The sequence below is a fragment of the Geotrypetes seraphini genome, chromosome 7, assembly GCF_902459505.1.
Source record: "Geotrypetes seraphini chromosome 7, aGeoSer1.1, whole genome shotgun sequence".
Lineage (NCBI taxonomy): Eukaryota > Metazoa > Chordata > Amphibia > Gymnophiona > Dermophiidae > Geotrypetes > Geotrypetes seraphini.
Window position 1 is genome coordinate 161,623,379 of NC_047090.1, and position 12,083 is coordinate 161,635,461.

At 39.7% G+C, this 12,083-nt stretch overlaps 1 protein-coding gene across 1 annotated transcript in view; it reads right to left on the reverse strand.

Annotated features, from left to right (window-relative positions):
- DYNC1H1 (dynein cytoplasmic 1 heavy chain 1) overlaps positions 1–12,083 on the reverse strand; it is a 312,112-nt gene that overhangs the window by 296,219 nt on the left and 3,810 nt on the right. The window contains exons 2-4 of the mRNA XM_033953397.1: positions 4,837–4,924; positions 684–857; positions 146–401 (exon numbers count right to left, since the gene is read on the reverse strand). Coding sequence (XP_033809288.1) covers positions 146–401; positions 684–857; positions 4,837–4,924 — 518 coding nt within the window. The remainder of the gene's footprint in view (positions 1–145; positions 402–683; positions 858–4,836; positions 4,925–12,083) is intronic.

A 12,083-nucleotide genomic window follows, 5' to 3' on the forward strand; every position in this document is an offset into this window, starting at 1 on the left:
ACAACCCGGCACGTGAACCTTAGATTTATGTATTAAGTTGCTTTATAAATCTGCCTGTCACACAAAAGTGAACAGTAAATGCAGCAAATATGTAAACAAAATTATCACCAAAATAAAAGTTTAAAACAATGAGCCTCTTTCTTACTTTCTGTATTTCTCTAATCCATCGATTAACCCCTGACTGTAACTGATTGAGGAATGTTGGATCCTCAACTTTGTCTCCAAAGTCTGTGACTTTAGGCTTCTCTCCATGTTCATAACATTGCTTTGCAGTGTTGGTGATAATTGGATGAATTGGTAAACTGATCTCTGGAATTTCAATATTCTGTTGCAAATGTAGTAAACCCATTTCGAGTTCTGCAATCTTCTTCTCAACCGAGGGAGCCATTTTGTCACCATCCCTTAAAAAAAAAAAAAAAAAAAAAAAAAGATTATGACCTAAAAATGTAGTGAAGTTTCATGTACTCAGATGTAGATATTAAATTACAAAAAGCAAATATGTCAGAATGGAAATCTGGATATTTGCATTACACAACTTCTCCTTTCTTCCCATTTAAAAATTATTCCCATTCAAAAAATTCTAAATGCTAGTCCTCCTAGTACTAGTCGCAGCCACAATTTAAAAAAAAATTGATAATTGCAAAATGACAATTACATGCAACAGAAAAATGAGAACTTCTTACCTGTCAGCTTTACCAGATTCTCTGATATAAGACTTGAAAAATGGAGCAACTGCATTGCTGATAAATGAGTGCAGTGTTTCGTAAGGAGAGTCTTCACTGAGAGTGAGGACCCGCAGCTGAGATGAAATCGGTTTATCTGCATCAATTACTGGTGTACGTTTAATAAATGCCAAGCTGAAGAAAGAATGGATTTGTTACTTTCAAATTTTGTTGAGCAGAGCAGCAATACTTTGGAACAGATCTTAAATGACTATATTTATATTTGTAAGTCGCATTGAAATATGATATTGTGATCAAAACAAATTTTAAATAAACGTGAAACTATCTTTATAATTCTAGGTTCTTGTTTCCACAACAAAATAGTCAAAGGAGCTAGAGACAGATACAGATACTATATAAAATACATGCTACATAAGCATTTAGAAATAGAAAAAAAAAAAAAAAGCTAGGATGACAGACAAAGCATTTATTCAAGAAAAGTGATGCATGGAAAAGTCTTCCAATGGAAATGGTGAAAGTAAAAGTACTGAAATTCTAGGAAGAACAGAAAAGTGATGCAAGATAGAAAAGCAAAAAAATGAAGGCTGGTCTGTAGTACTGAAGATGGGGTTAAGGACACATTGGATAAGTACATCATGGGGTTGTATACCTATGGGCTCCATGGTGCTCAACGTGTACGCCAATTCATTAATGCACCTTAGTAAAAGGATCACCATATAACCTAATCTGCATTCAAGTTGCAGAATTTCTGTCATTGGATAGTATTTGAAGTCATCATTTAGAAGAATTCTTTAACCAGGTACTGAATCATTCAGAACTGCAAAACTTGACCATATTGTTTGGATAACTCTAAGTTTGAACATTTATCCATTGCTGCAAACATACTGCAAATGATATTTAGGGGAAAGCAGTTTTAGAAACATTAGTGTACATAGGGCTAGATTCACTAAGCAATCCGCGCATGCAAATGAAGGGAACAACATGCAAAGTAGGCAGAGACCCGATTCACTAATGAAATCTTGCAAACCGACTGGGCTGGCCAATCAACCCAAGAAGTGACTGCTGGGGACCAGTCGCAAATGTCCTTAACAACTCTCCAGCTCCATTGCCACTCTGCAACTCTCCTGCCTGCCACCCTGTTCTCCCCCCGAATCTCCACTGCCTGCCACACCGAATTGCCACCCTGCTCTCCTCCAAATCTCTCCTACCTACTGACCCGAATTTCTCCTGCCCTTTCCTGCACAGCGAGCCCATGGTTTTAACCCGCAGGTTTAAGCAGGTTAAAACCACAGGCTCGCTGGGCTAGTATAGTATAAAAAAATTAATAAATCACGGCAGACGGGTCTTAGACACATGCGCAAACCATCTACAACATCACAGAAGCATACCATGACTCACTGGCTCCCAATACAAGCAAGAGTACATTTCAAATTCTACTGCCTATTAACGGAGAAAGCCCAACCTACTGGAATAACCGACTAACTCAATCTTCCTCAACCAGGCACAGGAGAACCCACTCACTTTTCACACACCTACCATCCAAAAATGTGAAATAAAAAAAAACTATATGACAACCTAATAGCCACCAAAGCAGCTAAACTGGACAGACAAATCACCATTCTATTGTCATCGACCACAGACTACAAAACCTTCAAGAAAGATACTAAAACCCTACTCTTCAAAAAAATACATAAAACCTATCTAATACGACCAGTTCCTACCTAAACTCCACCTACCCACTCTACACCCTTAATATACTCTAATATGCTTCTAACTACCCAACTAATGCTAAAATGCCTCTATTTACCCAACACTTACCACCTTAAGTTTTCGACAACTCTTTGGTAATTCTTATGTAACTCTTATGACATCTCTTATGCTATTCCTGTAAACTTTTATGTAATCTCTGAAAACTTTTATATAATCCGCCTTGAACCGCAAGGTATTGGCAGAATAGAAATCACTAATGTATTCGTTGGACCCGCTGGAATCGGTCCCGGAAGTCAGGTTAATGAATCTAGCCCATAGTGAGAATATACCTGAAGACAACGCTATACAATCAGGGTCTGCATAAAAGCAGTCCCTCCTAACTCTAGCCTCCAAGCAGTAAGCAGTGTGTGAGAATGCAGCACCAAGCTTTGTCACACATTATTCTAATGCACATACTAAAAACACAATGCAGTAAATGAATAGAATGCAAGTTACCATGACATTAAAAACTATGTAGTGTCACAAAAAGAAAAGAAAATCATGACTGTGCCCAGTAAGGTGCAGCCATTTACTGCATGTCAAGTAAAGGTTTTCCTTTCTAATCAGTGCTTGAGCGAGGATTTGTTTACACTCTGACAGGGAGGCAAAACAATAACCAAGCCTGCTGGACTCCAGCCCTACTCCTGTCTCCTACCCAATTCCTGCTCCTTGTTGGCCAAATAGGCCCCAGCCTACTCTAGGGCAATCTAGGCAATAATACCTGTGCAGGGGTACCTGGTTCAGGGAGGTCCTTGACCAGAGCATCTCTAATGGTGGACTAGACCCATCTCTAACATTGCTGCCCGTTTTCTTCTTTCCACTCTTGTCTCCTATCTTTGAAAAATATGGGAGAGAGATCAACTGGATCACCAAAGGTTTGTTTTGGGGTTTTTTTGAGGGACTGGGATAGATATGACAGAGGTGCCAAAGGGGCTACCAGAGATCTTGGGTGATTTGAGATGGTGTGTTGAAAATCATCTCAAAATCACCCTATCGATCCCATGCTGCAACTTTACTCCAGCCCTGGGACAAGAGTAAAAACTGCAATAGATTTTTGCTGCTTTTTATTACACCCACAAGGAGCAATTTGGTAGTCAGCTAGCTTTTAACATAATGGTTTTACCACTGATTTTTCTTCTGAAATTTCTTAATGTATTGGAGATGAGATTGGCACAGAAAAATAAAGGACATAATGGTTGACTTCAATCGGGGCTCCTCTTTAGTGAAACACTGCATGTAACTCCGCCCCTTCCCAGTTTTGTTCCAAGACTTTTTTTCCCCAGTAAGAAATCCCTCCCCCTTGCAAACTCGCAAGTTATAAAATGAACAGAGGATCTCCTTTGTTTGGAAGACCTAATAGATTAAACTTTCCCCTTGACTCAAATAGAGTCAGTCATTTTCTGCCTTTTCTGCAGCAGTTGTAATACTACAAAGTTCTGTGTGAATGGTAAGGCTCAGCTAGCGTCTTAAGTCAGGACTGGCTCTGCTGCATCAGCTTCAGAGACCTAGACCACAATTCCCCAGAAACTTCAGTCCCAATTGAAGAGCATTACTAACCAAGACCTGTGTCAGAATCCTATCCCACATTTGAACAGTATCCTGAGACTTACTAGAGTTAAGCCTCAGGCACTAGTTAAAAGGTTTAAAGCTTAAGTTTAAGGGTTTTGTTTTTAATAAATAAGGAATATTTGTTTAACCTCTGTTCCTTTCCCTTGTTCACTGGTTATCATTTTCACAAAGAGGGACATTCTAAACACTATGAGGTATTTGTAGCCTTATATCCACTGAAATCAATGCTGCATATCCCATAATGCAGCAGGATAGAGTTGCCTCAAATCCAAGACTGGCTTAAAATCTCTGTTTTGGAAATGGGTATCTATGCATCTCTATTTTACAGTTCACCAATATTTTATTTTCTGACAACTTTTAAGTTAGTCCTGTATTTATGACCAAGAACAGACAAGCTTTGACTAGATTTTGTGGTATCTCGCTGTCCTTAGGTTTGTTTGAAGGGTGGTAACATTAACTGCATTTATATTTGATATAATAAACATAGCCTGTATTGTGTACATTCTGTCTGCAGTCTTTTTTGTTTTTCGTTTGTTGACACATTTCCACTGCAGTTTCTGTTGGATTTTTTTCCTTTATTTTCTGACCTCACTGTCCCCTTTCATTCTTTAGTCCCTTCCCTCCCTCCCACTATCCTTCTTCCAACTCTCCGTTCCCCCTCATCCCCCTCACACACAGATGACCCTGCTATTATCGCTCAGACTTTTTGTCAGAGTCAAAAGATGCTTGTTTTTTTAACTCATGCTCCCAAACCTCAACTGTAACCAAAAACAATACCTCCCACTTATGGGGTTCTCACCAGTCAAGATTTTTGAACTTTGATAATCAGACTTGCCTGTTTGACTTCAGTCCATAATGAATATCAATATTAATATTATAGGAAATGAATTCCTTTTCCTCTTCTCCTTCATCACCAACATCCTCTAAAAAGAAAGATTACAGGAGATTCAAATTGATATTTGCAAATATTTTAATCATCACAGAAGATACAAGCCATTTTATTAGCTGGGAATTCATATACTCATAACAGTTTAACTGGCCATCTAAAAACCCTGAAAAATGATGTACAAACAACAAAACTCCACTATGCCTATGAGATAATTTGTAAGAACCACTGTATGCTAAGACTGTACAAATCTTTGAGCTATGAATGGGTCTCATGCCTTAATCTGTGGACTGATGATTATACTGTATCTGACATTTATCCATATCTTTCTATATCTATCTATCTATCAACATTGGAGATTTAATTCCACAGCTATTCTCTGCACACAAACCTATTGCTTGGGCCCTTTCGCTTTGCCCCTCATCCCACCCACCCCTATGCTTACACTACTACTACTACTCACTTATATAGAGCTGAAAGGCATATGTAGCGCTGTACATTTTGACATTTAGAGACGGTCCCTGCTCACAAGAGCTTACAATCTAACTTGGACAGACAGACATGACATATAGGGCTGGGGATGCAGATCCCAAGGTGAGAGGAGTTAGCAGTCAAAAGCACTCTCGAAGAGGTGGGCTTGTAACTGGGCCTTGAACACACATTACATTTATACACCTACTAATTACCTTCATCAATCCCCCAACTGTTCCAGACAGAGTAAATCATCACTACTAAGGGACTATTTCCTAACCTTCTTCAGATGGCTCACTTTACTATCACTGATTTACCCTTTTATACTTAGAACCCTGCACACATCATAATGCTGCATTAGTTTTTACCTCTAATTTAAGATCACCTCTCTTACAAGCAGACTCCTCCCTGCACTCCACCCTCGCCACAGATATCAATTCCCTCTTCTACTCTATGACTCCATTATACCTTCTTCTCTCAATACTCTCAATACTTACCCAATCTCCCCCTCTACCCCACACCACTACAGTCCTTTTTATTGTCCACTTTTTGAATTCACCACCTCACCATCCCTTCTATTACCCACCTTATTCGCAGCTCTAAGGCTTCTACAGTTTCTCCCCTTCATTCATCCTCTCTAACTGAATCACAGTCATCACTCCTCTCTTGCTCTTCTCTGTACCCTTTTGCTCCTCCTTTTACTCACTGCTGGGGGTCATCAACCCCAATCTTGGCCCTCCTAATCAAGTTTCATCCTAAGCATGCAGATCGCACCTCAGCATCTCCAATCTTATTTCTGTTCCTCTCCTCCCCCCTTCTTCTATACCTTTTTCATATGCCCTGTGGAATGCCTGCTCTATCTCCATCAAGCTCACTTACATACATGACCCCTCTCTCTCATTCCTTCCACCTATTTGTACTAAATGAAACCTGGCTGCATCCTGAAGACTCTGTTTTAGTCACCACCCTATGTCACGGAGGTTACCACTTCTCCCACACCCCTCGACAAGTTGGTCGGAGGTGGGGTTGGGCTGTCAATCTCACCCTCCTGTAGATTTCAATCTCTTCTCCTACTTTTAAGTACACTCCATCTGTCTTTTTGCTCCCCTTCCTCTCTGACTAATGGTCATTTATCAACCCCTCTCACAAACCCCTATCTTCCTTTCTTACCGACCTTGACTCCTGCTCTACGTCTCTCTTAATCCATCAACCTTGGTGATTTTAACATTAATGCTGAAGACACCTCCAACTCCTACACCTCAAAGTTTCTTGCTGCAACATCTACATTCAGTCTTCACCTATGCTCCAATACCTCCACTCACCAAAACAGACACTGTCTTGATCTTGTACTCTTCTCCACCTCAATTCTTTCCCTCTCCGATCATCATCTCATTACCCTCACGACTCATCACCCTATCCCTCAGACATGACCAATCCTCAACAATACTGTCAGGAATTTTCAGGCTATCAACTCATGTGCTCTCTCTGCCACTGTCTTCCCCTTCCTCTCAACACTATGCTATGTAAATCTGTTAATGAAGCAGTCTCTTCCTATAATACTATCCTCTACTTTGCTCTTTATACTCTCGCTTCTCCCATAGCGCATTCTGTAAGATGTGCCAAACCCCAGCCCTGGCTGACCTCTAAGATTCACTATTTACGCTCCTGTGCCTGATCCACGGAATTTCACTGGCTGAAGTCCTGCATTCATGCCAACTTCTTACACTTCAAATTTCTGAAGACCTCTTTCCAAACTGTCCTCTTGCTTGCGAAACAAGACTACTACGTCCACTTGACTGATTCACTTGGATGCAACCCTTGTCATACTCAACTCTCAAATGAAAGAGCCCTCACTTCAGACTCTTCCTTTCCTTACTCCCCAGACTAAGGCTGAACTCCATATCTTTTCTCTGATACCTGCCTCTCCCCTTCCCCCCTTTTCTCTCTCAGTAGATTACATTCTCATCCACCTTCTCAAGTTTTCAAGTTTAATAAAAATTTGTTATATCGCCTTTTCAAACTTCATCTTTGACTCATCTCTTTCCTTCTCTTCACAAAGCCAACAGACTGTCAAAGCGTTTCTTTCTTTACCAACATTGATAAAATCCAAACTCTTCTTTCTGAGCATGCTGCCAAAAACCTCATCCATGTTCACATCAACTCTTGCCTGAATTACTGGTAAGCCATCTCTCCCTGCTTCAATCTGTTCAGAATTGTGCTGCGCACCTCGTATTTCGCCAGTGTCATCATGCTTACATTAATCCTCTCCTCAAATCATTTCACTGGCTCCCTTGTCCATCTCCACATACAGTTCAAACTCCTTTTACTGACCTACAAATGTATTCATTCTTCAGTTCCTCAGTACCTCTCCCTCCCTTGTCTCTCTCTGTAATCCACCCTGAAAACTCTGTTCGTCAGGTGAGTCTCTTGTCGATGCCCTTCTCCTCTCCTGCTAACTCCTGACTTCAACCCTTCTGCACCTAATGCCTGGTATATCCTATCTGACTCAGTGCATCGGACCCACTCTCTCATAATGTTCAAATCAAGCTAAAAACCCACTTTTTAAAAACTGTGTTTATGTCCTCCTAACTTGCCCTCTCAACATGTAAATCACTCATATCTGTTGCTATTCCCTACCTCTAGTCCCTTATATTTACTCACCTATGTAACATTTATAAACCTTAGTCCTATGTCTGTCTTAATTACACTGTAAGCTCTTTTGAGAAGGGACCATCTGTTGCTCGTGTCTGGTAGTACTTTGTTTAAAAAATAAAAATAGTAGTAGTGATAATATGTAAGTATAAACAGTACCAATGTACCCAAATACAAAACATTAAAATGAAATAAAGAAAACTAAAACAAAACAAAACCACACATACATACATACACACACACATTTGCCTTGACCCGAGGAAGGGTAGTTCTGTCCTTTGAAAGCTAGTCAAGTGTTTTGTTTCTATGTACTGTATTGATTTTAAAGTTAATTAACAAGGGATCAACAACTTTATACAAAAAAAAGCATGAAAGTATTTATTAAAAAGACAAAAACAAACTTATAGCCTTCCTAAAACCTAAAAAGTAGATGTCAAGAATCCAGCTCCAAACTTAAAGACAGATACTTTTGAGTAGAAGGAAATCTGAAAAGCCTAGAGTACATATTGTATGGTGGGGTGCTGAAAAGTTCTCAGTCCAACCACGAATGGAATGACATGGAGCCATGAAACTTAGATGTCATTCCACATATTTACCCCTAAGTTCAACATACTTAACACGTCTGAAGTTTCTGTAACCCTTCCAAAAAAAATATTCTGATGTCTGCTCACTGAAATACTGCTCCGCTGCTGCAGTCACCAAATCACTCAAAAATTGCTGCCCTTTCAAACTCTTTTTAAGGTTTGGAAATAGAAAATAGATGGAGCAAGATCTGGTGAGTAGGGTGGATGGTCTATGCACTAAACCTCAACTGCACCAATACATCCTTCGTTTTGCCAGCTTTATGAGTAGGTGCATGTCTTGCAAAAGGAGAACTCCTTTCTAAAGCTTCCCTTTCCTTTTTTCTTTCAATGCCTCCTTTAATCAACACAGCAAGTTACAGTAGTATTACCAGAGCTGTGGAGTCTGAGTCGGAGTCAATTTCGGGTACCTGGAGTCGGAGTTGCCAAACAATGCACCGACTCCGACTAAATTTAGATTGGAATTTTAAAAAAGCAAGTTTAAATGTCACAATTCACAAAAAGTTATAATTAATGACTTCTCTACTGTAAGAATAAAGACCAATGCATGCAGTGCCTCATGTAACCGCAAAACGAACACGTGCTTCACTATATGGCACGCAACGCACAATTCGGAGCACCAATATTTATTGTTTACAACTTATTTCCAACGTTCAACAAGGTTTTCAATACCTCGTTGGTAGAAATCACCTGGTGTAGACTCGAAAAATTCATCCAACCAAGCTCTCCCACCATACACACAACATCTTTTTACGCGGATGAAGATCTTGTTTCACGCGGAGTCGGAGTCAGAAGTACAAAAAACTGAGGAGTCGGAGTCGGAACATTTATTTACCGACTCCACAGCCCTGAGTATTACTCAAATGCACAACTAAAAAGAGACTTAGGGCTCCTTTTACTAAGCTGCGATAGCGTTTTTAGCGTGCACTGAATTGCCGTGCATGCTAAACACACGCTATGCAGCTAGAACTAATGCCAGCTCAATGCTGGCGTTAGCGTCTAGCGCGTGCAGAAATTCAGCACGCGCTAAAACTGCTATCACAGCTTAGTAAAAGGAGCCCTAAATTTACCAACAATCTACTGCCACAAAATAGTACAAGAACAAGAAAAGTACAAACCGTTGAGCAAACAATGTCAACATTTTCTTCCCCCAACCCCAGCAATACAGATGAAACCAGGAAAAGCACCAACAATATATACAGCACTATGCTAACTTAAGCTCCAAATAGGACATTCACAAATGTAATAGTCTACTTCTAGCAGTAGGCGTCGAGGAATTCCAAAATGGTTCCCACATAGTTTGCCCTTAGGATTGTCCAAATCAGGGATGCGCAATCTTTCCAATTGCAAATAATAGATGAGCAAAGCCCTCCACTGAGACAGCGAAGGAGCTTCCAGGGTTAGCCAAAGTAACAAAATAGATTTAGCCCCCAGAATAAATTTGATTTTATGGAAATCTCATAAACCTTTTGGTACTGGAGCGACAACTGGACACCTGGAAAAAAAAAAAGGATACAGGGTATATCGCATCCGCCAAAGATCAGAAACATGTTGCAAAATCCTCTTCTAAAAACAATTTATAATCGGGCAGGAATAAAGCATATGTCCCAAGGTGGTGGTATGGTAGCTCAGAAAAGAAACAGGAGAAAACACCCACACAAGAGTGAGAAGCACAAAAACGACAACGAAGGAGACCAGATGGTACTCAATCCTTTTATTTTATAACAGGCTCGACATGAACGTGTTTCGACACAAGAAGGCCCACCTCAGGAATCTTGCTGTTAAATCATGATAGAAAGAAATATATTGATCCATATGCTCAACTATGGCAATGAGTTCTCTTGAAAAACACAATGCAGAAAGCTAGCAGCGATTACAGTGAAACCACATACCAATGATAATAAAACATAAGTAGCTAAAGGAAGTATTGGGGTAGAGGAAAGGAAGGGAGAGATGATTGTTGTACATGAAAAAAATAAGACTCCCTGAAAATAAGTCCCCAAATTAATATGACACTGTCTTATTTTCAGGGAAACACGGTACTAATCTACCTAAACTTAACCAGCACTGGCTTCCACCCATGTTTATCTGACCTTTCAGTTTCTAGAACTATTGTTCTTTCAGACTGACTTTCAATGGAACCTTCCCACATTTTCTTGCATTTATTCATGTTCGATTTCTTGTACTGTATGTGATTTTGTTTGTGTATGTACTCTATTGTGACCCGCCTTGGCAGACGCCAGTACATGAAAATGTAGTTTTATTGCGGCATGTTCTTTGATGTCTGTTCTGATTCTCTAAAGAAAATACCGCAAAATGAGCTTGTCAAAATCAGAATTCGTTTCTAGAATGATCTGTCCGACGCCACTGAGATAAGTGGGGGTTTTTACATCTTGTAGTATTTATACATTATATGCAAGATTTTGCAAATTATTGAGCGTGATTTTACACCCAGATTGAAGGTGGCAGGAGGAAGGCCAGTGATTGAAATTTTTGTCCGCATTGGCTGAATGGCCTTTAGGCTAGCATGTGATACGGACATATATTCTGAGGCCTTTCATCTGTGCCACAGATTACCCAACCTTTTATGAAACAGTATGCCAGATGAATTAATGGTTTATTAAGTTTCTTAGTTACAGTTCCATTTTGTTTTGATTTCTGCAATTGTTGGCTGTGGAACTTTTGAATTTTTTGTTTTTGGGGGTATAAATAAATAAATACAAATACCCTCTATTAGGTCCTAGTGGTTAGGACACTAGGCTGACAACCAGCAAACTCTGGTTCATATCCTAGAGAGGGTAAAGAAGTTTTAAGTGACTCACTTAGCAGCTGTTCTAACCACTATGCCTATCCTCCACTCCAAATACATATTATACTTGAATATTACTCACCTACTACTAAAATAAGATGTAAGCTAACTCAAAATAAATAAAATATTTTTAACCTGCAGTATGTGGTACATGGAAGCCAGGTCATTTATTTTATCTGAATTAAAAAGGGGGGTAGTATCAATGATATATGCACTTACACAAAGAGAGTTTTAGTAGGTTCATCTCTACTTATTGATTACCAAAATTTTATTTACGATACTACTCACCCACACCAATCTTCTCAGCTGTTAAAAACAAACAAACAAAAAACACACTCACACAATCAAACCCTTATTACATATCTTCAACCTCAACACAGAAAATAGTGAAGTTTATGGAATCCAATGGCTTACAGGGCCTGAGGCAACATGGATTCACTAGAGGCAGGTTTTGATAGACAAATCTGATCAATTTCTCTGAGTGACTAGAGAGTGGGATAGAGGGAGAGTGCTAGATTTAGATTTTAACAAAGTCTTTGACATACTTCCACACAGGTATCTTATAAATAAGCTGAGTGAAGATGGCTGCTGTCTATGCGATCGGGTAACACGTATCCGACTGGAGCTCTCTGGTTACCTGATTTCTTGCTGGTGACAGCTGTTTCCAGCCTAATTGCATTTTT